The following is a 26,489-nucleotide window of genomic DNA, read 5'->3' on the forward strand; positions in this document are numbered from 1 at the left end:
TCTTGGCTTAGAGGTTGTATTCAAAGCCGTGAGAATATTTGATATCAAGGAAATGAGTGAAGACAGAAAACAGTGCAAAGATTACCCAAGGGTCCTCCAAAGTTAACGGGCTGCTACAATTTCAGGAACGAAATCATTTCAGGAAATATCATGGACTAGGAAACTTGGCAGGATATTTCTCAGCTGAAAGACGTGGGTTAAAGAAGCCCCTTTGATGGGGTTCAATCAGTGGGGGTGAAAGCATTGGAAAACGTGCACATAAACGTTATAAACACCTGTCAGTCTCAAAGTGCTTTGGCCAGTAGCCCATGACATTGTCCCAACTTTTCAAAAAAGTTGTCTGGAATGAAATTGTATGTTGTCGACTAGCTGATTAAATTTTTACCCCTACAAACTATACGAACAATTACATGTCTTTGTAAGAATTATTCCTGAAGTTACCGAAGTTTGAAAGCACCATGCTATTGTATATACACTGTTTTCCAAAGAGTTTTTAAATTTTGATAGTTTATTAGATGTAGTATTTGCAATTTTGAAATTCATTTGACAATGACATGTTATGGCTTTGGGATATTTTATATTAGTAAGTGTACCTTTTTAAATGTATGAAATATTTCAAAAGACTGAGTAGAACAAATTAATAGTATATTTTTAGAACCTAATAATATTTTCTCTATATGGAGCTGATAATCAGGAGAATGTGATCAGTCAATGGTGTCTTTGATGTCCTGTCTCTGCCACAGCCCAGCAAGGTCACTGCTGATACCAGGCACACTTAGGAGGTCAAGGCCTGGGTCTCAGCCTTAAAACAATGTGGGAAGTTTCCTTTTATGCATAAGATGTAATTGACAAAAGAGCATGCGCCTGTATTTCCCAAGCACAGATGTGCTCAACTCCCTTCTCCTAACCTTCCGCATATCTGACTTCTAATTATTTCTCCTGGATGCGTGTCCTCCCACCTCCCTCACCATCACCCTGCAGGAATGCTTCATCCCCAGGTTGCTGGAGCTCCAATTCTTGTGATGCTAGAGGGAGGCCATGGATTGTTGGTCATCCTGTCTTCATGGCTCACCTTTTAGGCTCTATGTTGTGCGCTTTCTTCTTTCTAAAAGAGCTGAAGACAGACTAATTGATGAATAACTCTCAATTGCTCCTCCTCTAGAGGCTGAACATTCCACCCACTGCCACCTCAAAAATGTCTTTAAATAATTATCATCATCCACTCCTGCCCCAAACTTACTGGCAAATCATAGTTTTTGGCCCTAATGAACTAGAAGGAAAAGAAACATACAAGTAACAGAGAAAGGAATAGGAAAATAGTCTTTAAGGAAAAACATTCAATTATTTTAAGATGATACAAACTGATTGTCTTGGCGTTCTGGCCTGTGGACATATCTGACTAACTAAAGTTTAGTTTCCAAGCAGAAGGGATTTAACCAGAGGCGGTGTTTCTAGTCACCAGCACAGAGACATCCTCTGCATCACCGTCCTCAGGCAGGGCCTTCTGCAGACATCATGCAATGCCCTCCATGTTAATATTCATCTGAAAACGGATAATCAGGGTGGCCTGCAAAGCTGAAAAGAGAAATAACAGCACACGATATGAATGAAATGACTCTTATTAAAAAGGTGGTAGGGAAGTGATTTCTATGAAGCTGCCGTTAGTGTGAATGTTAAGTTTATTTTCTGACTAGTTGTAGAATTTCTGTCTTTTATGAACATGACTTATAATATGAGGATTTTTTTTTTGAAATAAGAAATTATTTAACTTGTATTCTATTGCCTGGAATTTATCACATAAACCACACAGGGTCAATTGTTCAAACATAGTCCTCCATATCTGTCAACAGAGTAAAGAGATATTCTGACCTTTTCTGTTTCAAATTTTCAATGAAGGTAGGAACTTACCCTACATTGCTTTGAATAGAAATAAGCCAGCTATATTTCATCACAAACAAAGTTTTGAGTGTTAAATGTTATTGGTAGCAATCATACATCCTTTAAAAAATATATTCGTTGCTGACTAGCAGCTTACCATATGGAAAATATTTTCTTTGATTCAGGCATGTAAATTGTGGTATGTGATATGGGGTTCCATATCCAAAACTCTACAATATGCTCAGGACAGTCTTTAGATGGAAATCACACAAAATAGAGGGATGAATAAATGATTCATCAATATTGAATAATCGATTGATGGTGAGAATCGCTGAGGTTTGCCACTCTTCCTTTCCTTTTCATGATTTCCTGTTTTACTCTTTTCCTCTAATGAAAATATAAACAATGATATCTAAAAATGTTTGAGCTCTTATGATGTGCTGCTATGCTTACCCTTTTTAATACATTATCTCATCATGTCTATTACCTGTTAATATCTCTACTGCAAGCAGTGACATAAGTTATTTTTCCCTCATCACATGAGTGCCTTTCTGTGAATCCTAGAAGCTTGGAGCATGTAGAAAGAGTAAGATCTTTTGTCAGCTGTGTATTATCTCCATAGATGAGGCTTTCCAACCCTTCTCTTGATGTTTCTTTGTTTTTATTTTGAGACAGAGTCTTGCTCTGTTGCCCAGGTGGAGTGCCATGGCACAATCAGCTCACTGCAACTTTTACCTCCTGGGTTCAAGTGAGTCTTCTCCCTCAGCCTTCTGAGTAGCTGGAATTACAGGTGTGCACTCCCACTCCCAGGTAGTTTTTGTATTTTTAGTAGAGACAGGGTTTCACCATTTTGGCCAGGCTGGTCTGAAACCTCTGACCTCAAGTGATCCACCTGCGTTGGCCTTCCAAAGAGTTGGGATTACAGGCGTGAGCCACAGAGCCTGGCTCTTCTTTTGATTTTTAACCTCTCTCCTCTAAATCTTCATTATAGTCTGCATTAAGATTTCCATATTGCAAAAAATCAAAGCCAAGAGTTCTATTGCCCACTAAGGGCAAACTTTCTGGAGGCAAAATGGTGTTTGGGTCATGACCAAATGTCTAAAGAGAAGGAAGAAAGAAATTTGAAGGTATTGAATATATTGAATTGACATGATCTAGTGAGCAATTCCATATGGAAGAGATGAGAATTTCTGGCACGGACACCAATGTTGTTAGAAATTTTATCTGATAAGGAACTGTGCAGGTTTGGAAGGATAAGCTTTAAGTACAGATTTGGAAAACTGTCTAATCAGGCCATATGAGCAATATCCACAGTTTGTCCACTATGCCATAGCAGAAATGCCAGGCTTATGTGAAAGGTACAGACACAGCAATAATATCGATTATTCTGAAAAGTTTAATGAAGTTGGGGAGCAGGGTCAGGTTAACCCACGCTGACCCTGATTGTTTTCCCCTGTCAGAGAGCAGAGCTCTGGAGTGAATCCAGAAGGAGAGTTCCAGAAAATTCCTGTCTCACCTCTCACACTGACCCGTTTCCCTAGTACTGAGGTCACTTTAAACACTCAACTGATGTTCCTCCTCTAAAAATAAACTGGGCAACCCATTTTCCAAAATTACTTACAAATCCAAGACAATATATCGAAAATTTCTGTTTAGGCCATCTAGAACTTTCATATCCTCTGAAGTCAACTGGAATTTGAAAACCTACCAAAGGATAAAATTTTTATTGTTGTTAGATTGCATAGTTGTCAACTAGCAACAGCCAAATCTAGAAGAGTAGAGTGTAGAGGCATTACTTAAAATATTTGATAAGTTTCCAAAAGTTATGAAAGATATCTCTGAATTCTCAAGGGATTAAAGAATATCAGGTAAAATATAAAGAAAATCATTCCTAAATAGTGTGTGTTGAAACTGCACAACATTGCAAAGTGAAGATCTCAGCAGAAACTAGAGATGGAACAAAGTTGACCTTGTGTGCACATGATTGGTTCATGTACGTAGGAGATTCAGAAGAATCTAGAGGAAAATTTTGAAACTTATAATTTAGACAGTTTGATGGTGATACAGTTTGGATATTTGTGCCCTCCTAATCTTGGGTCGAAATGTGATCCCCAGTGATGGAAGTGGGTCCTGGTGGGAGGTGTTTGTGCCATGGGGGCATCTCTCATGAATGGCTTGGAGCCCTCTCCATGGTAATGAGTATTTGCTACATTAGTTCACATGAAATCTGGCTTAAAAATGGTTGACATTTTATCTTTTTTTCCCTCTTAATACATCTCTTGCTATTTGATGTGCTTGCTCCTCTGTCACCTTCTACCACGAGTAAATGCTTTCTGAGGCCTCACCAAAACCAAATGCTGGTGCCATGTTTTTTGTACAGTCTGCAAAATGGTAAGCCAAACAAACCACCTTTCAGTGTACTTTATCCAGCCTCAGGTATTTACAGCAGCACACGATGGACTAATACAGAAAATTGGTACCAGGAGTGGGACCTTGCTAAAAATGGCTGGAAATGTGGTGGTGGCTTTTGAACTGGGTAATGAGCACAGTTTGGAAGTGTCGGGAGGGTTCAGAAGAAAACGAGAAGATAAAGGATCGTTTGGAACTTGCTAGGCACTGGCTAAATGATTGTGACCAAAATGCTGATAAAAATGCAGACAATGAAGTTTACAGCAGTGAGATCTAAGACCAAAATGAGAAACGTATTAGAAACTGGAGCAAAGTTCACCCTTGTTATACTTTAGGAAAGAACTTGGCTGCATTGTGTCCACTCTAGGGGTTTGTGAAAGTCTTCTTAAGAGTGATGACTTAGGGTAACTAGTGGAAGAAATTTCTAGGCAGGAAAACATTCTACAGGTAGTGTGGCTGCTTCTAAGAGCCTATGATCAGTATGGGAGCAAAGGAATGACCTAATGTTGAAACTTAAAGCTTCCTGAAACCTCTCCAGGATGAGATGCTGGTGCTAAGATTTTTGTACAACCTGTAAATTGTGAGCCAAAGATACCTCTTTTATGTATAAATTGCCCAGCATCAAGTATCCCTTTACAGCAGCACAAAACAGACTAATACAGATGGATATTGCTAGATTTCTGTTTCTGTATTTGCCCCTATGACACAAACACCTTCCACTAGACCCCACTCCTATCATTGGGGATCACATTTTTAACACAAGATTAGAAGATGACAAATATCCAGATTGTATCACCATCAAACTGTCTAAAGTATAAGTTTCAAAATTTCCCCCGAGATTCTTCTGAATCTTCTAAGTACACGAACTAATCACGTACACATAGGTTAGCTTTGTTCCACCTCTAGTTTCTGTTGAGATCCTCTCTTTGTCTGCAGAGTTGTGCAGTTTCACACCAGATATAGAAATGCTGAAATCCAACATGCATCTGTATTTCCATCTTCAACGGACAGGAATAATGTGAAAAAAAAAAAAAACTGTTTTCAACAAAATCCAAGACAGTAATTGTCCAAATACTAATAATGTCGTGCTCAAAGAACACAAGTAGTTGTTTGAAAAGGATCTCAATATTCAAATTGGAGAGAATTTAAATATCAAAAAGATGTCACTAATTGCTAACATATAATACTAAATTACTAAATAAATTTATTGGAATACTCTAATGATACAGAGAATGAGAGAGAGAGAGGAAAAGAGAATGTCATCAATTTAACAATTGATGAATCTAGGTAAGAAGCATCCATTGTATTATTCTTAGAATATTTGCATAGATTAGAAAATTATCAAAAAGGAAAAAGTTATTCAAAGACTATAAAATTATAAGTTTTCTATGAATCTAGGAAAACATAAACAAATACCTTAATAAAGAATACTATGTAACTAATTGAAGTGTGTATTAAAATATGTAAATAACTGAGTATTCATGTGGTCATAAACTGGAAATTTCAATAGTCAAATAATCACTTCTCACCAAATTGTTCTGCAGTTTCAGAGCCATTTCAGCCAGAGAACAGAAGATTAGCTCTTTTGTTAAAGTTGATAATACTGAATGTTATATAACGGGACACTCCTTAAGAACTAGCCAAGACATTATTATATAAGAGAATAAGCCAGAAAAATACTTATACTATTCTGGTAATAAGACTTTCTATTCAACACAATTTAGACAGTACAGGAAAGTTAATAACTCACTTCAAAGAGGAGAAATGTCAGAGAAGTACTTATGAACACTTTATGATGGGATGAAAAATCAAGATATGTGAGCAGATATGGATTTTTCAATAATTCTTAGGACATTTTAATATCAAGTGAAAATTATGTATATGCACATTTGCATCCTTATTTCACATATTAAAAATCAACTTAAGTTTTTCCAATTTATAAAAGCACATTAATGCTTTTGTAAGATAATAGGATATCATATATTGCTTTACTATGTATTACTATATAATAGATATATTTTACTATATAATAACAGTAACATATTGTCATGTTTCCAATATAGGAAAATATACAGTATTATTGACTGTAAGAAAATGTCATGAACAATTTGACTAAGAATTAAGAGTAGAAACTTTTGTTTATTAAATCAAATATAAAAAGAATCAAAACATGGGTATTTTTGGGAGAGGCTATTTCAACAATACATCTGAATATCTAAAGAATTAATATCCAGAATTTGAATTTTGGATTAATTCTGCAGAGTGGCCTCATTGCCTTGCACACACATAGGAGACCCCAGCCAGAAACAGAAGGACTAGACTTAGCTCAGGTGGAGCTTAGGCTAAAATTCAAACCATAGAATTGGCAGTTAAATACTTGGTTTTGCATTGAACCTCTATGACGAGGGGTTTTCTTTTATAATTTTACTTAATTATGGTCTTCTACACATAGGAAAAGACAAGCATCCTAATAAAAATACCTAAAGACTTCAACAGGCACTCGAAAAAAAATTCCAAGAGAATAAATATATGAAATTTATACTGAGTAAACAAGGACTTGAAAAGAAACTGCAAAGATTTGAAGACTAGAGAACACCTAACCCAACTCCTCATTTCAGAAAATGAAGAAAAGGTGATGTCTCTAGCAGAGGGATAGAGAATAAGTTGCCAGCTTTATGCTGAAACCAAAATTTCTGGTTTTGGTCCCATCCTGATTCTCCTTACCCATGCTGCCTCTCCTGTGGTAGAGAAGAAAACCCTTAGGATGTACACAAAGCATTTGTGCATAGGAAATGCCTGGGAAATGGACTTAGTCCAAGGGTGTCCTGAGAGCCTTATAAGAAACACGTGTGAAGGACACAGTGCAGGAGCCCTGATGCCCACCCAGCTCCTCACCTGCACATTCTCTCTGATCCGCTGCTCATTGTAGCTCTTGGCCAGGACCACAACCCCACGCTGCAGCTGGTAGCGCAGGGCAATCAGGGCTGGGGTTCGCTTGTGCTTCTTTGCTAAGGCACAAAGAACTGGGTCCTCCAAGAGAACTGGGGAGTTTAGGTCCACCCTGGAAGGAAAGCCAGAAATGCTGAAGTCTTGAGACTGGATTCAGTTTGGTAGGAGGCTCCTTAAACAGACTAAGTCATTCACTATGCACCAGAGTTTCTCAAGTGAGGCACCTGACCAACAGTAGCAGCCTCACCTGGGATCTTGTAAGAGATGCAAATTCTCCCTTACCCTGACTCACTAAGAGTGAATTCCAGGAGATTTAGTATGCTATAATTAAAATTTTTCATCAAAATAGCATTTTAGGTAAACTTCCTCTTGCTTTTATTACCATAGTTCAAGTCGTTGGGTTCCCAGAGCGCTATAGGCAACCAGAACAATGTCTTTTGACTTGCAGAAATCCAGCAGTTTGCTCTGGTTGAGGTAAGGATGACATTCCACCTGCAGATGACCAAGACAGAAAAGCATCACATAATGCAAAACAGTTATGTTAATATGAAAAGATTAAAATAAGCTGAATAAATAATATGTAACATTAAATTTGAACTGAGAATATTACTGTCAAGTAATGATCTTTCTTATAAAAATAAATTTTATACTGATGTTTCCTAAAAGTATACATAGAAATGTTATTTCTAAGCACAAACAACTCTATGAATCACAGCCAGGTTCTAAAAACCTCTGACCACATGGCAGATTCTGGACTTGGGATAGGGTAAGATTCTGAGCTTTGAACATCAAAGTGTGCCAGAAAGTAAGAATTTTTTCAAAGATTCCTGAGGGCAGGGTTAAAAGACAAAAGTAGTAGTTTTATAGGAATCTCAGTAGTAATGTTTGTATAGATTTGAACATCAGAAACCGATAATGAGTAAAATCAATCACAAGTTATAGCAAAACAATCCATGTGTTCATAGTGTTGAGTGGTTAAAAGAGAGAGTGATCAAAAATATTTGCCTCCACCAGTGGTGATTGATATGGTTTGGCTCTGTGTCCCTACCCAAATCTCATTTTGTAACTCTCATAATGACCACATGTTGTGGGAGGGGCCTAGTGGAAGATAATTGAATCATGGGGGTGGGTCTTTCCTGTGTTGATTTCATGATAGTGAATGAGTCTCTTGAGATCTGATGGTTTTAAAAATGGGTTTCCCTGCATGAACTCTCTCTTTGCCTGGTGCCATCCATGTAAGATGTGACTTGCTCCTCCTTGCCTTCTGCCATGATTGTGAGGCCTCTCCAGCCATGTGAAGTTGTAAGTCCTTTAAACCACTTTTCCCCCCTAGTCTTGCATATGTTTTTATCAGCATGTGAAAATGGACCAATATGGAACTTGGTACCAGTAGAGGGACACATTGCTGAAAAGATACCAAAAATGTGGAAGTGATTTTGGAAATGGGTAACAGGTAGAGGTTGGAACAGTTTGAAGGGTGCAGAAGAAGACAGAAACATATGGGAACCTTTGGAACTTCCTAGAGACTTGTTGAATGTCTTTGACAAAAATGCTGATAGTAATATGAATAATAAAGTTCAGGCTGAGGTGGTCTCAGATGGAGATGAGGAACCTGTTGTGAACTGGAGCAAAGGTGACTCTTTTTATGTTTTAGCAAAGAGATTGGTGGCATTTTGTCCCTGCCCTAGAGATTTGTGGAGCTTTGGACTTGAGAGAGAAGATTTAGGGTGTCTGGTTAAAGAAATTTCGACACAGCAAAGCACTCAAGAGGTGACTTGGGTGCTGTTAAAAGCATCCAGTTTTAAAAGGGAAACAGCATAAAAGTTCAGAAAATTTGCAGTCTGATGATGCAGTAAAAATTAAAAACCCATTTTCTGAGAAGAAATTCAAGCTGACTGCAGAAATTTGCATAAGCAACAAAAAGCCAAATGTTAATCACCAAGACAATGAGGAAAATGTCTTCATGGCATGTCAGATATGTTTGTGGCAGCCCCGCCTCATCACAAGCCCAGAGGTGGAGGCCTAGGAGGGAAAAATAGTTTTATGGGCTGGGCCCAGGGTCTCAATTCTGTGTGCAGTTTAGGCTCTTGGTGCTCTGCATCCCAATCACTCCTGCCGTGACTAAAAGGGGACAAGGTACAGCTCAGGCCATGGCTTCAGAGGGTTCAGAGGGTGCAAGTCCCAAGCCTTGGCAGCTTCCATGTGGTGTTGAGCTTGCAGTTACACAGAAGTTAAGAATTGAGGTTTGGGAACCTCTGCCTAGATTTCAGAGGATGTGTAGAAACACCTAGATGTCCAGGCAGAAGGTTACTGCGAGGCCCAGGCTCTCATGGTGAACTTCTGCTAGGACAATGCACAAAGGAATTCTGGGGTCAGAGCCCCCACATAGAATCCTTACTTGGACACCACCTAGTGGAGGTGTGAGAAGAGGTCCACCATCCTCCAGACCCCAGAATGGTAGATTCACTGACAGCTTGCACTGTGCACCTGGAAAAGCTGCAGACATTCAATGCCAGCCCATGAAAGCAGCCAGGAGGGAAGCTGTACCCTTCAAAGTCACAGGATGGAGCTGCCCAAGAACATAGTAACCCACTTCTTATAGCAGCATGGGTGTGAGTGGAGTCACATTGACTCTTGGATGTGAAACATGGGGTCAAAAGAGATGATTTTGAAGCTTTAAAATTTGACTGCCCTGCTGCATTTTGGACTTGCATGGGGCCTGTAGCCCCTTTGTTTCACCCAATTTCTCCCACTTGTAACAGCTGCATTTACCCAATGCCTATACTCCTGTTGTATCTAGGAAGTAACTAACTTGCTTTTGAGTTTAGAGGCTCATAGGTGGAAGGGACTTCCCTTGTCTCAGATGAGACTTTGGACTGTGGATTTTTGAGCTAATGCTGAAAGGAGTTAAGACTTTGGAGGACTGTTGGGAATGAATGATTGGTTTTAAATTGTGAGGACATGAGATTTGGGAGAGGCCAGGAGTTGCATGATATGGTTTGGCTATGTGTCCTCACCCAAATCTTGTCTTGTAGCTCCCATAATTCCCATGTGTTGTGGGAAGGACCTAGTGGGAGATAATTAAGTCATGGGGTGGATCTTTCTCATGCTATTCTTGAGATAGTGAATACGTCCCATGAGATATGATGGTTTTATAAAGAGGAGTTTTCCTGCACAGGTTCTCCTTCTTTGCCTGATAGCATCTATGTAAGACATGACTTGCTCCTCCTTGCTTTCTATCATGATTGTGAGACCTCCCCAGCTATATGGAACTATAAGTCCATTAAACCTCTTTTTCATCCCAGTCTTGGATATGTCTTTATCAGCAGCATGAAAATGGACTAATACAGTGATTATTACAGTAATTTCTTTTCTGGGACATGAATAATTAAAGGGAAACAGTTAAGCTTTTAGCATGTTTGGAGAAATTGAGTAATTGTTTCCCTTCTTGGTGAGAAATTTTTTTTTTCATAATAAAATGTAAAGTCAGAATAGTAAAACCTACAGTTAAAGTTGAAAGTAATTACTTTAAAGCCACATGGAAGGAACAAATCCAATAATAATAATACAATACAAAAATTTGAAACATCATTGATTTATACTCAATTATTATGTGGAAATTTGTAGTGGAATATAATTTTCCCTCTTGATATTATCACCCAGCAGATTACTAGTAATTGCAAAGGGGAAACACATGTCTATGAAAATTAGATCTGGCTACCATTTGCTTAATCAAATCATCAAAATTAGCATCACTAATTGTGGGGCAATCTGTCATTTCATGCTGTTGGGAATGCTGTGGTATAACTTCAGGGATACAGCAAGGTAGAGGCAGTTCCTCACCAGAAATGTTTAACTGTGATGATATAACGCATTCGGGCATAACTTCTAATCTACAGAAACTTACCTTTTAAAAGCTCGGAACAACAAGTTAACTGATCAAAGTACAACAAGCTGAAAGTCACAATTGGATTTGTGTGCGTGTGTGATAGATCTTTTATTCATTTACTCTTACTTAACATTTCCCATTGTTTTAGAATTTTCTTTGTAGAGGTCATATCTGTTATTAGGTATAATTTCCAGGTACTTAATATCTTTTTATATTGATGGTATCTTTACATTTTTTCATCTTCTGTTTCTGGTTAAAATATAAGAGGTATAAGAGACCTTTCAATAAAACAATGGGAAATCTGAATACACATGGGATAGTCAATGAGATGAGGGCATTTTTGTTATTTCCTTAGATATAATAATTGTATTGTTACTGGGAGAATATCTTCATTTCTATGCCACACTTCGAAAGGTCTGTAGAGTTAAATTGTGACCACTGCAATATACTTTGAAGAGATTCAACAAATACTACATGCACTGATGCAGTTATACTCACATATATACATGCCCATATATTTGCCAGGTTGGCAAAGTCAATAATTTTGGATACAGATGGTAACAGGAGGATGTCCTGAATTATCCCTTCAAATTTCTCTAAAATTTGAAAATTGTTATATTGAAAAAGAGTAAAACTAACATTAAAACCACATTAAATCCTTAACTTTTAAATTGAAAATCATTTTATATTATTGTATTGCCAAATACATAAATTTTAAATACTACATGTTTCAACAGAACCATACACAGAATAGATGCATCTAAACAGTTGAATTGATGACCGAAGGCAAAGAGCTGCTTCAGAATAAGATGTGGCCATCACAGGGTGAGCTCGACGTTCTGCTAAACTTTCCTCAGTGCTGATTTCATCCACCATAACTAGTTATCTCCATAAACAGGTAACTTTCTTTTTTTCACTCTTTAAAGTTTTATTTCACTAACTTTGCATCAAATTTCCACAATTATGTTCTGGTTAATTTACTATAGTTGTTTGACTTCCTAAAATGACGGTACCAAAATATCTGTGGGCTAAAGAGAGGAGACCACTTCAAGCATCACTGCATTTACTCATCTTCCGCAAGCCACAGAGTTGGGCATCTGATTATTCAATGAAATGAAGCTTTGATAGCACCCAGGGGGGCCACACAGAAAAACTAAGCTGTAGACAGTCTTGCATTTGTCAAGACCAGAGAAAATCTATTTCACATATACAGAAAACATATTGTATTCATCTTTTCTTTTTCTATTACTGCAACATTTTTCTTCTTTTAATTATCACATCATGGAGTCTCTCAAGTCCTTCCTTCGGTTCATGTCCTACGATTGCACAGATAGGCTGCAAATGCCAAGGAGTTGGTGAGCTCAGTTCAACCGTTGCCAACAATTTCTCCATTTCTGAGAGAGGCAAGTTCCTCAAGTCTAGTTTCTTAGCACCCACACGTACTAAGATATTTTTATTTTCTTATATGCTAGTTATTTTGTAAAGTTCAGTTTTGACTTCTTCCATTCTTGCAACGTCAACAGAGTCCACAGTAAGCACAAAGCCATCTGTGCATCTGGTATGTGGCTTCTACAGCGTCCCTCATTTCTCCTGACCACCTACATCCCAGGAGTGGAAAGTGACTGTCTTAGAATTTTCCAAGGTCATCTTCATTTTCTCAGTGTTAAGTCCTTTGGTAGGTACGGTATTTACAAATGGATTGAATTGCAGCCCGTATAAGTCAGTTGTTCTAGCAAGTCCAAACGTGAAATAACAATGTGGAGGACTGAAATGAGGGCAGGATGGACAGGGCAGTACTTTAGTCAGTCCACTCCCCCATTTCCAGCTGCAAATAAGCCCAAATTGAAATGCTTTCTTTTTTTGTGCTTTAGAACTTCTCTTCCTAAGTGGTCCACCTATAAGACTCTCCTATTGGAGCCCGGGTCTAAATGAGACAAGAGTGGCAGACTTTTCTACACAAGGCATGGGAGGGGGTAGCACCCCATGTCCTTTCGGCTTATCTCTCCAAGGAGCTCTCCTAAACAGGTGACTTCCTGTCTTTAATCTGGATGACTTTCATTGTTTCCAGTTAATTTTTAGTACTTGCTCAAGACAGTGAAAACAGAGATATCAACAAAAAGCATTCAGACATCTAAACCCCATTGAAATCCATAGTACCTTTCTTCATTTATTCTCACTCTCCGGATTTACTGCTTCTCCCATGTTTTCATGGCCTTTATAATTATACACAGTTTGCTCCAAATCATCTTGACCCATCCACTCTCTGGTGGTCTCCCGTAGCTTAGAGACAAGTCCACCTTCTCCCTGACTTCTGATTAACCATTTTCAGTCCTTCTTGATGAAATTTACCTCCAGCAAAAATATTACACACAATTCAGCATGAAGGTCTCTGTACCTTTTTCACTAAGCCTTCTCCAAGGAGAGGTACAATTAAGGGTCTTCCATGTTCTTCTACACAGAGGCTTTGCTTTCTAGAATCTTCTATTTCACAAAGGTAAGTAGAACAGCACAAATGGAAGCCAGGCGGCAGGACAGGAAGATGGGCATTGGGATGAGAAAGGAGAGGAGGCTGAGGGCGCTCACCTGGTTGCAGACGGGCTTGTACCTGAGCCCTGGCTTGTTGAGGATCATCTCCAGCTGCCTGCGGTTGAAGTTGGAAACCCCGATGGATTTGGCCAACCCTGCGTCCTTACACTTCTCCATGGCCTGGGGCAAAAGCAGTTGTGAGGAATTATTTGTGCACATGGCTGCAGATTATCATAAATGCAAGACAGAACTGTTAACAACTGTTAAGAGATGACAATGAAAATCGCAGTGATTCTCAAGAGAAAAATCACAACAGATAACAGAAAAGGATAGTGACAGCAAGAGGACGAATTTCTGTGTCCTCTTTAGGAAACTGGAGAGAGAAATGCACATGGAGGATGGGGAATACCTGTCTTCCTTGTCCCCAGTTTATCTCCTTCATTTCTCTCTATTCTTTTTCAGTCATGTGTTCTTCCCTACCACCCAGCAAAACCTCCTTTGTCAAGCTCCTTAGTTTCTAGATCCAGTGGTGCATGTTCCATTCTCACACATGGAAGCTGGGAAACAGGTTTACCCCTTCTTGTCTTCCTCTTCTGTGCTCCGCCCTCCAAGCACTCACCTCCCATGTGGCACAGAGATCCACTGTGTCGAATATTACTTTTCCATTTTCATCTTTTGGTAGTAGGTCCTCACCTGGCTGAAGTAGAAATAGTCATTTGAATTATGTCACAGTTTAACTTCTCCAGCCATAGGCATGCTCCCAGGTACATTTTAGGATAATACTCCTCCATGAGGTAGGTGCTGCAATGTTCTAAAAACGATGTGGGCAAAATGTGTCACATGTGGAATTTTAAGGAATGTCTTTAGGAGACAGGCTTCCTTTCGTCTTTTACTTCCATTTTATATGTTAATACATAACCATTTTACAGGTTCTAATGGGGTTTCACAGTCGACTTTTGTTACTTTCATCTGTTCCCATAATTTTCTCTGGGGAAATGCCTCTCTTGGATTGAAAAAGCCCTTCATATCCAGCAATAAGGGACTATACTCTTGATCCAGGTGATACAATAAGAGCTCTTGTCCCCCTGAAGACTTGATAGTCCATGGGCAGGATCATAAACTAAACATGGTCAAATGAAGTTCTTTTCAATATTAATTTGAAAGTTGTAAGACCGAGGGAGGCTCTTATGTTAATGACCACGAACTTTGAGCTGCCTCAAAGCTGTCATTGCCACCAATGATAAAGGTTGGGACAAAAATCCAGAAAAGCCCTTGGAATGCATAGATAATAACAGAGAAAAGGTCACATTTTTAGAGGCTACGTCAAATCTTTAAATGTATACATGGCAGTGACTACCCATTTGCATCATGCAATAAACTTTTAAATAAACTAGCCCGAGTTTTTTTTTTAATACATTTGAATTAAAAGTTATGCACAACACGGAAATTCATGTCTAAGCAAAGCTACAAACTCCATTGTGAATGAAACCTTAGTGAAAAAGGCAAGGATTAGCAGGTCCCATTATGGTTTCCTTTCTAAGACGTACCCAGAGTGAGTTCCACCAAATCTATTTCAGCTTAAAATAGGGAGAGATGATTGAAACTCACTGTGCACTACCTGTGCAGCAGTTTTTTTGGGGGGCAGGCACCACAGCCCCATCCTGCAGATGGATTCAGGAACCTTAATTAAGATAGGACCTTGAAGGTGGCTATTTTTATTTTCTCGAGTTTTTGAGGGAGAGGCTTTGAGGTTGATGTACCGTCTTCTGTTGTCATCATACATTAGAGAAGGAAGGTTTCGCTATTTAGTCAATAGAACAGGGTTTAGGCATTATACTTAGGATTCTGCTCCCATGTAATAATACCTACACCCTTCTAAGAAGAAACTTCATGCAACCATCAGTGTAAAGGATGGTCATGCTGACAACAGAAGAGAAAGCGAATTGATCCCACAAATTGCCTACCTTGAGAGCCACTGGGAAATGAACAAGATAGAGGTCAACATAGTCCAGTTGCAGTTGTTTCAGTGAGCTTTCCAAGGCTGATTGCACCAACTCTGGTCGATGGGAAGTGCACCAAAGCTGCAGAGTCAAAGAAAAGGCTTGTGTTGAATAAAAACGTGAGCCACGTTTATTAGTTTGCTCCACCTAATATGTAGACCCTTTTCACCATTCCACACTAATGACCCTGGGAAAAAAATTCCCTTTGTGTGTTTTCTTCTGATATGACCTACCCACGTGAATGTGATTATATATTGCACACATAGTTAGTACACCTGCAGAACAATGGAATTAAAATTTTCAATAGATAAAAATTGATATGAAGAAATAATTATTCTGATTATTTGAATTGTGTTTGAGAGAATTTATAAAGCAATTGAATAGTCTAATTTTCTCCCATTGAATCCAATGGGTAAGAATAGGTATTCCTGTTGTTTAGAAAGTGAAGAACAGGGCCAGGCGCAGTGGCTCACGCCTATAATCCCAGCACTTTGGGAGGCCGAGGTGAGTGGACCACGAGGTCAAGAGATCGAGACCATCCTGGTCAACAAGGTGAAACCCTGTGTCTACTAAAAAAAAATACAAAAATTAGCTGGGCATGGTGGTGCGCACCTGTAGTCCCAGCTACTTGGGAGGCTGAGGCAGGAGAATTGCTTGAACCCAGGAGGCGGAGGTTGCGGTGAGCCGAGATCGGGCCATTGCACTCCAGTCTGGGTAACAACAGCGAAACTCCGCCTCAAAAAAAAAAAAGAAAATGAAGAGCAAGAAGTTTTTAACATGCTGACATGTGTTGAACACCATTCAAGACACTTTTGTTATCTGCTGTTTAATATTCACAGAACTCTCTTATGTTGCAGCTCCCTTCCTCCCACACTCTTTGATGAAAAGGACAATTGAGATTAAGAATAATAAGATATTGAAGACAGTTATCCCAGAATAAGTAAAACTAAATATGATTGTAGGTCTCTGTGAGTCCGTAGTCTGTGTTAAACATCCTGATCTTCCCCCGCCACCGCCAAGATTGTGAATTGGAGATAGTGTTAGCATGTCTCTCCCATGGAAAGACAGAATAGTGTGTAGAGATTCACACTGCACACTTTTTTTCCAAGAAGCAATGCAGGAACTTAATAGGAAAAGTAAAAGAATTCACAGACTCTTTGAAAGAAGTGGTGAGCTGCAGCTTACGCTGTGAGACAGATGAAAACCTGTAAGTGCCCAGAGTGTGAAAAGGGGAGAAGCTGCCTCTGGAATATCCTTCCCCCCAGGGAATTTGAAAATCCAGCCCATGGGGAAGGCCTTAACCCTACCCAGACCCAGAACTGATTTAGGGAGAGGTGAGAAATAAAGTAGAAGCAGCAGTGGCAAGTGCCACAAAGGCATTCCCAATGTCCAGCATGGACTAAAGGAAGCCATTTCTTATTTTATCTCACAGGGACTATCAGGGAAGTCAGCCAACCTGAACTTGGGGAGTTCAGGCAGGTGTCACATATTGGAAAAGCTTCTAACTTAATTTCATGATATTAATGTTATCTCGAGTGGGGATGAACTTCTTTTGCCAGAACCCTGGGGGAAAGCAGGAAGTGTGCTGGAGACAAATGCAGAAGCCTGCCGCTTGGCCTTGCAGGTGGATGTGGAGGGGCATAGCTTGAAAACCAAAGTTGCTATCTCCATAGGAAAAGCTTATGGCCATGGCAAGTCTGAGTTCTGAACATAGGCTGCTTGGAACTTAGTCCAGTGCTCCTAGCAGAGCACCGTGGGTCTGAGATCGGCCTTGACAACTCCATGAGATCTTGGTGAGGCTTCCTGCCACCATCTACTCCCCACGCTCTGTGGGAACGCTTCTGTGCAGCAGAGGCAGTTAGGGCTCTGTGCAGCACATCAGGGTGATACGTGCAGCACATCAGGGCTATCTATAACTAAGGAATCTCACAGAGTCTATGTCACTTTGCTGCCTCCCTCATGAAAGCTGGAGCTGGTACCCACTGCTGAGAGACTTGAAGACAGGTCACATCACTAAATCCCTTGCAGATACTCCCCAGCTCTAGCTCAGAGTGGGGCAACCACACTACTGTGTGGCTAGACGCAGAAGAGCAATAAAAATTAGTCTCTATAGTCTGTCTCTCAGGAACTCCTATTCTCAGGTTAAGGGGAAGAGCATCACATCAAAGGAACATTCTGTGAGACAAAATAATCCATATAGGTCCCACATCTTTTTATAGGTGGAAAATTTCTTTCAGCAGAGACGATTGCAGTGCTGGGTTCGGAAGGGAGAGTCTAAATCTCTACCCTCAACAGTCAAGTAGCCTTGGTGCTCATGAAAGGTCTTAGAGAAGGGATCTTCTTTCTCCTCTTGTCCATCATTGCAGATATATCTAGGGCTTCACTCAAAGGAGCTCAGCATTAGTACATGTATAGCCAGCCTTCCTGGAACATTTCAGCATGACTGCATCCCCACAGGAGGAGCACTTCCCGGGTTCAGACTTGCATGAGAGGCAGTCACAATCTCTCCCTACTCAGAACAGCAGCATTCCTACAGACAAAAAGTGGTGCCTGTCTGATCTCAATATCCAAAACACTGGAACAAAAGAGAGGCTGGGTGGTGAATAGTCTTCCTGTCAGCCTGGCAGGCGAGCTGAGGTAGCTCCCACTCTTCACCCTGATGAGACACTGAGTCCAGCTGTGAGCTCTCCCAAGTACCTTCAGCAAACCTGGGATCTCTGCCCACCATCGGGTAGCACATTTATCCACCTGCTTTGGCTACAAATGTTTTCTATCCAGAGATACCACCTCAACTGGCCTGGGGTGGTATTCTTGGTTGAGGATACTCAATAAATAAAATAAATGTATAAACAAAATGCTGGGAAAATGAATAAATAAAATACAACAGAAGAATGAGATAAGCTTTCAAGAGACTGCTGCCATTCTAATCTCATAGGAGGCAGTGAACCCGCCCACATACTGAGTATATAGCTCCTACAACCAGCATCTAAGGAAGCCATGATACAAGGACTCTCTGTAACCAAGGAACTCATAAAAGTCTTCACATCTAATAGCATTAAAGATCAAACTAGGTTATTATAAAATATAAACATTATAGTCAGACTCTTAACAGGGAAAAGAGAAATTTAAAATACACAATAAAAAATAAATTTAAGAACAATTAGAAGAAATAGTCTATCAAAATGGGAAGAAACCAAAAAAGTAATTATGATAATATGACAAAACATTATTTTGTCACCCAAAACTCTGGGAGTCACCTAAAACATTCCCAAGAGATCATACTGGCTCCCCAGCAATGGATCCAAACCAAGAGAAAATCTTTAAGATAACAGTTAATGAATTCAGAAGACTCATTAGTAAGCTACTAATACCACAGAAAAGTGAAAATCAACCTAAAGAAAATGTAAACAAATATTGAGGATATGAATCAAACATTTTCAAAGAAGACAGATACCCTCCCCTCGCCCCCACACACCAATCAGAATTTCTGGAAACAAAAGACACATTTAGTAAAATACAAAATGCAATGAAAAGTTTCAAGAATAGACTAGAACAAGTAGAGAAAAGAATTTTAGAGCTCAATGAGAAGGCTTTTGAATTAACCCAATCAGATGATGATAAAGAAAAAAGAATCAAAAGAAATGAACAAAGTCTCTACAAAATAGGGATTTATGTAAAATAGCCAAACTTAAGAATAATTGGTTTTCATGAGGGAAAGGAAAAGTCTAAAAGTTTGAAAAACTTAATTGAAAGAATAATTGAGGAAATCTTTCCTGGCCTGGCTAGAGACTTACATTTCAAATACAAGAAGCTCAAAGAACTCCTGGGAAATTCACTGCAAACATATCACCACCAAGGCACAAGGACATGAGGCTATCTAAAGTCAACATGAAGGAAATAATTCTAAAAGCTGTGAGCTGTGAGACAAAAGCATCAAGTAACTTATAAAGAATACTATATCAGACTAACAGGAGGCTTCTCGGCAGAAACCTTATAAACTAGAAGGGACTGAGGTCCTATCTTTAGCTTCCTTAAACAAAATAATTGTCAGCCAGGAATTTTGTATCCAGCACAATTACATTTCATAAATGAAGGAGAAATAAAGTCATTTTCAGACAAACAAATGCTGAAAGAATTTGCCACTATCAAACCAGCACTACAAGAAATGCTGTAAAGAGTTATAAATCTGGAAACAAAAGGTCATTATGCACCACAATAGAACCTCCTGAAAGCACAAAACTCACAAAGCCTATTAAACAATAGCACAACAGCAACAAAAAACCAAAGTAACAACTGAAATGATGAACAGAACAGTGCCTCATATCTCAATATTAACATTGAACATAAATGGCCTAAGTGCTCCACTTAGGAGATACAGAATGGCAGAATAGATAATAATCCACAAACCAAATACCTTCTGTGTTCAAGAGATTCGCTTAACACATCAGGATTTGTAAAACTCAAGGTAAAAAGGTGAAAAAAGAGATTTTAGGCAAATGGAAACCAAAAGTGAGCATGATTTGCTATTCTTATATCAGACAAAATAGACTTTAAAGCAAAAATAGTAAAAAAAAAAAAAAAAGACAAATGAGATCAATATATAATGACAAAGGAATCAATCCTATAAGAAGACATTACAATATTGAATTTATATGCACCTAACATTGGAGCTCCCACATTTATAAAACTATCACTACCAGACCTAATAAATAAGAGAGCAACACGATAAGAATCGGGAACCCAATATTCTACTGTACAGCACTAGTTAGATAATTGAGACAGAAAATCAACAAAGAAACAACGATTTTAATTGTACTCTTAAGAAAATGGACTTAACAGATGTTTACAGAACATTCTGCCCCCCAACTGCAGAATATACATTCTTCTCATCATTCTTCTCATTCTCCAAGATAGACTATATGATAGGCCACAAAACAAGTCTCATTAAATTTAAGAAAATCTAAATTATATGAAGTATCTTCTCAGAACACAGTGGAATAAAACTAGAAATCAACTCTGAAAGGAACCCTCAAAACTACAAAAATACTTGGAAATTAACTAATCTGTTCTTAAATGTTTTAGGACTCAGTGTGGGGGAGGCTGGGAGTAAAATGAGTGATAAAAGCCTACATATTGAGTACATTGTCCACTGATTACCTGACAGTTTCACTTAAATCTCAGAATCACCACTATACAATTGATTCATGTAACCAAAATCCACTTGTACCCCAAAACCTATTGAATTCAAAAAATGAACATATAAAAAATATTATACTGATCTGAGCTGAGGCTCAAAATCTAAAGTGACTTTTAAGCAATAAATCTGAACATAACAATGATGAGAAAGACATCATCATTCTCTGCCTTTTATTTTAGTTTTAATACATGAATATGTGTGAATAAATTGGAACTAATAAGCACAATTCACCCACAACTACTGAACCAGTTTCAGAATTGGCATCCACACAGAATCACATTAAGTATATGTGCATTCATGCTCCTCATAGGCACAGTACCTTTGACGTGTAGAATATGTCTTCTCTCTTCACACTGCCATCTGCAATCTTGCTTCTAATGGCCAGTCCAACTTGCTCCTCATTATTGTATAAATGAGCAGAATCAATATGGCGGAAGCCAGCTTCTATTGCTAATTTGACAGCCTCCACAGTTCTATTCTTCGGGACCTGAAGAAGAAACGAAAGGTAGTATTTGGTGATTAATGTGCTTGAGAGGTAGTGAAATGGGAAAAGTTCTCTTGTTCTCCTCACAGGGTGTGCAAGGGCGTGTGGCTCACTTCTTCGGTGCTGCACTACTCAAACCTCTAGGGGAGCATACAGATGGGCAGGTCGTGACAATGTCTGGGGCGGATGTTTACAGCTCCTGAAGCCCCAGAGGGCGTGTGTTACAGGGCGCTCTTTTAGTCTTGCTCTTGTAGCTTTGCATCTACAGGCTTGTGTTCACCAGCTCAATTAGACCCTCTACCTTGTCGCAAGGACAGAGGGCTTTCTGTATCCTGGGTTCTAGCCTTGGTGTCTGAAAAGAAACAGATCACACCTGGGCTTGGAGAATGAGTGCAAGGTTTTATTGAGTGGAGGTATGTTGGGGAAGTCAAAAGGGAATGGAGTGGGAACGTTTTCCCCTGGAGTCGGGCTGCTCAGCAGCCTGGGCTGTCTTCTGACTGCTCCAGCCAAACTCAGCGCCATTCTCCTTCTGCCAATATGGGGCCTGCGGGCGTGCTGCTGCCTTTCAGTGCGTTTTTCTAGAAGTCCAGCTGCCTGTGCATTCCTCCACTGATGTGCTTCTCTCCACATCCAGCTGCCTGTGTGTTCCTCTGCCTATGTGCTTCTCTCAAAGTTCAGCTGCTTCTGTCTCTGCCTTGGTAGGATCTCGGGTTTTTATAGGCACAGGATGGGGACATGGCAGGCCAGGGTGGTGTTGGGAAATGCAACATTTGGGCAGGAAAACAAAAATTCCTGTCCTCACCTAGGTCCGTACAGGTGGACCCTAGCCAGGGACCACAGCCTCCTCTACCCAGCACTTCCCTTCCCTGCTTCTGTATCATTTAAAGGAACCACGCTCTTCCATTTCCAGCATTTCCATATCAGTAGTTCAGGCAGCAGCAACAGCCTTCACAAACATCACATTATCCTCGTGTCTTGGGTTAGTTCTATATGTGGGGTGATAAACCCATCCCAGTTTGCTTTAGTCTTTCCTGGTTAATAATAAAGGTTGGGTATCTCTGGACCTCTTTAGTCCCGGGCAATTACTGGTTAATCACTAGCATGGAGTTTCCCAACAATAACCTCAGATGTAGTCATTTGTTGGAAAACTTAACAAGATTCAACTTACAAATATAGTTATTTTTATTATTATTTGAGACAGAGTCTCACTCTGTCACTCAGGCTGGTATAAAGTGTCACAATCTTGGCTCACTACGAAATCTGCCCCCACCCCCACCTACTTTACCTTGGGCTCAAGAGATCCTCCCACCTCAGCCTCCCATATAGGTAGGACCACAGACAGGCACCGTGATGCCCGATTTGGTTTTTGTATTTTTGGTAGAGACAGGATTCACTATGTTACCCAGGCTCAGACTCCCAAGCTCAAGGGACCCACCTTCTTTCAACTACAAAAGTGCTGGGATCACATGCATGAGTGACTGCATGTACACTCCTGATTATTTTTAATATGGTGAAATGAACACATGGAAAAAGGCACATGGAAGAAACTATGGAAAGAATACAGTGTAAGTTCCTATAATTCATCTCTCCATGATATTGCAGGAAACACACTACTTCCTCTAGCATCACATTTTGACAACATAGGGGAAATGTTGTCTATAAGGGATGCTATTGGGAGACGCAATCCCTAAGATTTTAACTGGGTGCTGGTTACATTGACCCAGTCTGTATAGCACACACCAAACTTCCAGTCTTGTAAAGGAAGCAGGTATGCAGAAATCCCACATATTGTACAAGTAGTCAGTTATAGACACCACCCTTATCAGTTACGAAAGGATGTGAAATTCAACTTCTCAGATACCAGCCAGGCTCCGACTTGGACAACAGGTGCGTCTGCTGGTTGCAGTCTATTGTGTTAGCTTCTTTCTACACAGCCATTAGCCATTCTCTCTGCATGACAGAGCTAAATACTAGGAGTAAAGACATATGCTCCAAGTATGTAGACTTATACATAAGAAATTAACTACAACCTGTAAGGGAATAGTAAAGTATGTTTTAGTCTTAAAAAATAAGGCCAACTTTTTTAGGAAACGTATAATTTCAGTGAAATTTAAAATTATTGATTTATCTACCAAATTTTGATAAAGATTTGAAAGTTACCTTTTTTAAACAACAAAGCCACACATAGAACAATTTTCTATTTTAATATGAGTATTTCAGAAGCTTTCTATTTCCAATAATATTAAAAAGAACCAGCTGTCAGGTCTCACTGCCTTCCCCGGATACCAGCCCTGATCTCTTTGCTGTGCAGCCACTCAAGTTTACCAAGGCTGGAGCTTCCGTGCTGTGATTTCCTTACTTCCCCTTCATGCCAATTGCATTACAAAGTAAACTGCTAGTGTTGATGGTCTTCAAGATGTGTGTCTGTCAACTCTTACAGTGTATAGTTGAGAAGAGTAAGACACATTTTATGTGACTAGTCCCTATTCACATACTTAGTAGCCTTGGTATACAAGTTTTCTTCCAGTGGAGAAATAGTTCAGTCTAGAAAATAAAGTCTCCATTTTGCCTACTTCCGTGTGAGAGGACAACCCCTATCATTTTTATACAAATCTGATGCATGTTAACATGGACCACAAATTCAAAATTTATCTTGTGAGGTTCTCGTTTTCTCTTAAAATAAGGTTATTTATCCTGTCACATAATTTTCCTGGAGGTGAGAGATGTAAGGGTATTGCAGTAAGTCCAGGACCAGTATTACTGCGTCGTGCTCAAGGCTAAGCGGCAGCTCAGCAATTCTCTCCCCAGTTTTCATGCACCCCATCTTTATGCACTGCTGCTACCAAGGTTTCTTTTGATCATGTCTAGTGGAAGAATAGATTTCTTCAATTATAGAAATAAATGGAGAAGCCATTCTCGCTGCAGTCATCTCCTAGAAAGGGAACTGCTAGGCAACGTCCTTCACTGTTGAGTTCTATATATTCTGCCAAGTTGGGCAATACACAGAAACAGAAGGAAAAAAACCAGTGTGCAAAATAAAAATAAGCGGTAGATTACCATATGACAGACGTGAATGCAGACAGACATTGACTACCTTTTCTCTTTGAACATAGAATAGCTCTAGCCTGGTAAAACAGACCACAGAAGTCACTCAGAGTAACAGAAACACAAAGCTGAACAACTCAGGTCATCGTCCACTTGTTCTAGCTTTGCTCTTTTAAATGCTCAACACTGAAAATGTGATTATTACCTCTGGAGGTGCATAGGTGCCAAATCCCAATACAGGCATGAAGTGACCATCATTTAGCTTCACACGCTGACATGTGGGATCCATTGCACGTCACTTCTTTCGTTAAGCAGACCTCTTTCCTTCTTCAACATCTGGCATTTATATTCACGGCTTATATAAACAATGGACACAGGTTATATAAACATGGGCTTATACTGATGGGTTATATAAACACGGGTTATAAAAACAATTATTGACTTATCTACCAAATTTAAATAAAGATTTGAAAGGAGTATTTTTTAAATGACAAAATTGTAAATGAAACAATTTTCTATTGTAATATAAGTATTTCAGAAGCTTTCTTTTTCCAATGAAATGAAAAGGAACTAGATGCCAGGTCTCAGGTCTCACTGCCTTCCCCTGATACCAGCCCTGACCTTTTCTTCGCTGTGCAAGCACTCAAGGTTTACCAGGGCAGGAGCTTCAGTTGTGCATTTCCTCACTTCCCCTTCATGTCAATTTGCATTACAAAGTGAACCGCTCCTGCTGACGGTCTTCAAGGTGTTTCTCTGTAACTCTTACAATGTATAGTTGAGCAAATTGAGACACAAATGTCTCAATTTATGTGACTAGTCCTTATTGACACACTTAGTCTTGGAATACAAGTTTTCTTTCAGTGTGGCAATAGTTCAGTCTAGAAAATAAAGTCTCCATTTTGCCCACTTCCGTGTGAGAGGACAACCCCTATCATTTTTATACAAATCTGATGCATGTTAACACAAACCAAATGCTGCACTGGTCACTGTCTAGGGCTGATCAATGGCATGCAGGAGGAAGCAAGTGACAGTACATTACACAGGCTGTGAAGAAAACTGAATCCGGTTCACTTGTTTCTTATCAAAGAGAATTTTTAAGTACATTATTATATAGTCAAAATAAAATATTATTTCTAAAGTAAATTTTTCTATTCAGAATATATCTAAATATCTGTTTATCTATCTAATAAACTCACCCAACAGATTCGTGGAATGATTAGTGATCATATTTTAGAGTATAAAATACTTACAGCTATAAACCTCATTTTTGTTCATGCCATGATGATATCCCATCTTTATCTTGGGTCATTTGAAATAATCAATCATCTCACATCTTTCTCTCACACAGGCAGTATTGAAAAGAATGACTAGTGAGCATTTTTTTAAATGGTGACCCTCAATGAAGAAATTCAAACCAAAGAAAATTTCTCTTTTTACTATTCTGTCAGAAAATTAATTTTGTTTCTTCTTTCTTTTAATTGTAGTAGGCATATTCATAAATGAAGGTGCAGTCACGGTGATGTGGCAATCCTGCAGGGTTCAAAGGGGAAAGGAGGCAGAAGCTCTGACATGATGTTTATCTCCGTATTAATCATTAAAAACGTTTGGACTTTGGGCATCATCTGCAACATGCGAACACTGCCTTAATAGTATTTGTAGTTTCCATCCAGTTTTATAAGAAACCAGCAAAAGTAATCAACATTTTGTATTTCTCCTTGTAGAGATCTTTCACGTGCTTAATTTTGTTTATATCTAGATATTTTATTTGCTTTTTATCGATTGTAAATGGGACTGAGCTATTAATTTGGTTTTAGCTTTAACATTATTGATGTACAGAAATGCTACTGATTTTACTACACTGATTTTCTGTCTTCGAATTTCACTGAAGTCTTTTTAAAATCAAGTCTAGCAACCAGTCCTTTGAAGGAGTCATTATAGTTTTCTAGGTATAAAAATGTGTCAGCAAAAATTGATAATTTGAATTTCTCTTTTCCACCTTGGATGGCTTTTCTTTTCTTTTCTATTGCCTGGGTTTTCTGCTGAGGGCTTCCAGTTCTGTATTAGATAGGAGTGGTGCCAGTGGACATTCTTGTCTTTTTCCAGTTAGTAGGG

At 39.2% G+C, this 26,489-nt stretch overlaps 1 protein-coding gene and 1 pseudogene across 3 annotated transcripts; both read right to left on the minus strand.

The window, feature by feature from the left end:
• Positions 1 to 490: 490 nt before the first annotated feature.
• On the minus strand, positions 491 to 24,695 carry AKR1C4 (aldo-keto reductase family 1 member C4). Of its 3 annotated transcripts, none has more exons than XM_078329368.1 (9): positions 24,583 to 24,695; positions 21,168 to 21,335; positions 15,616 to 15,732; positions 14,271 to 14,348; positions 13,709 to 13,831; positions 7,619 to 7,728; positions 7,183 to 7,348; positions 3,500 to 3,582; positions 491 to 1,114 (listed from the first exon to the last, which is right to left on the minus strand). In XM_078329368.1, exons 1-9 carry the CDS (start codon positions 24,664 to 24,666, stop codon positions 1,069 to 1,071), a joined length of 975 nt encoding a protein of 324 aa, XP_078185494.1. In that variant the 5' UTR covers positions 24,667 to 24,695; the 3' UTR covers positions 491 to 1,068. The 3 variants fall into 3 exon arrangements, with proteins under 3 accessions (XP_078185494.1, XP_035162644.1, XP_035162645.1); XM_035306753.3 differs by having other exon boundaries at positions 491 to 1,575; XM_035306754.3 differs by lacking the exon at positions 491 to 1,114 and having other exon boundaries at positions 2,523 to 5,285.
• On the minus strand, positions 12,353 to 12,944 carry LOC128932536 (ADP-ribosylation factor-like protein 4A; annotated as a pseudogene).
• Positions 24,696 to 26,489: the final 1,794 nt, after the last annotated feature.

The sequence above is a fragment of the Callithrix jacchus genome, chromosome 7 (genome assembly GCF_049354715.1).
Source record: "Callithrix jacchus isolate 240 chromosome 7, calJac240_pri, whole genome shotgun sequence".
NCBI lineage: Eukaryota > Metazoa > Chordata > Mammalia > Primates > Cebidae > Callithrix > Callithrix jacchus.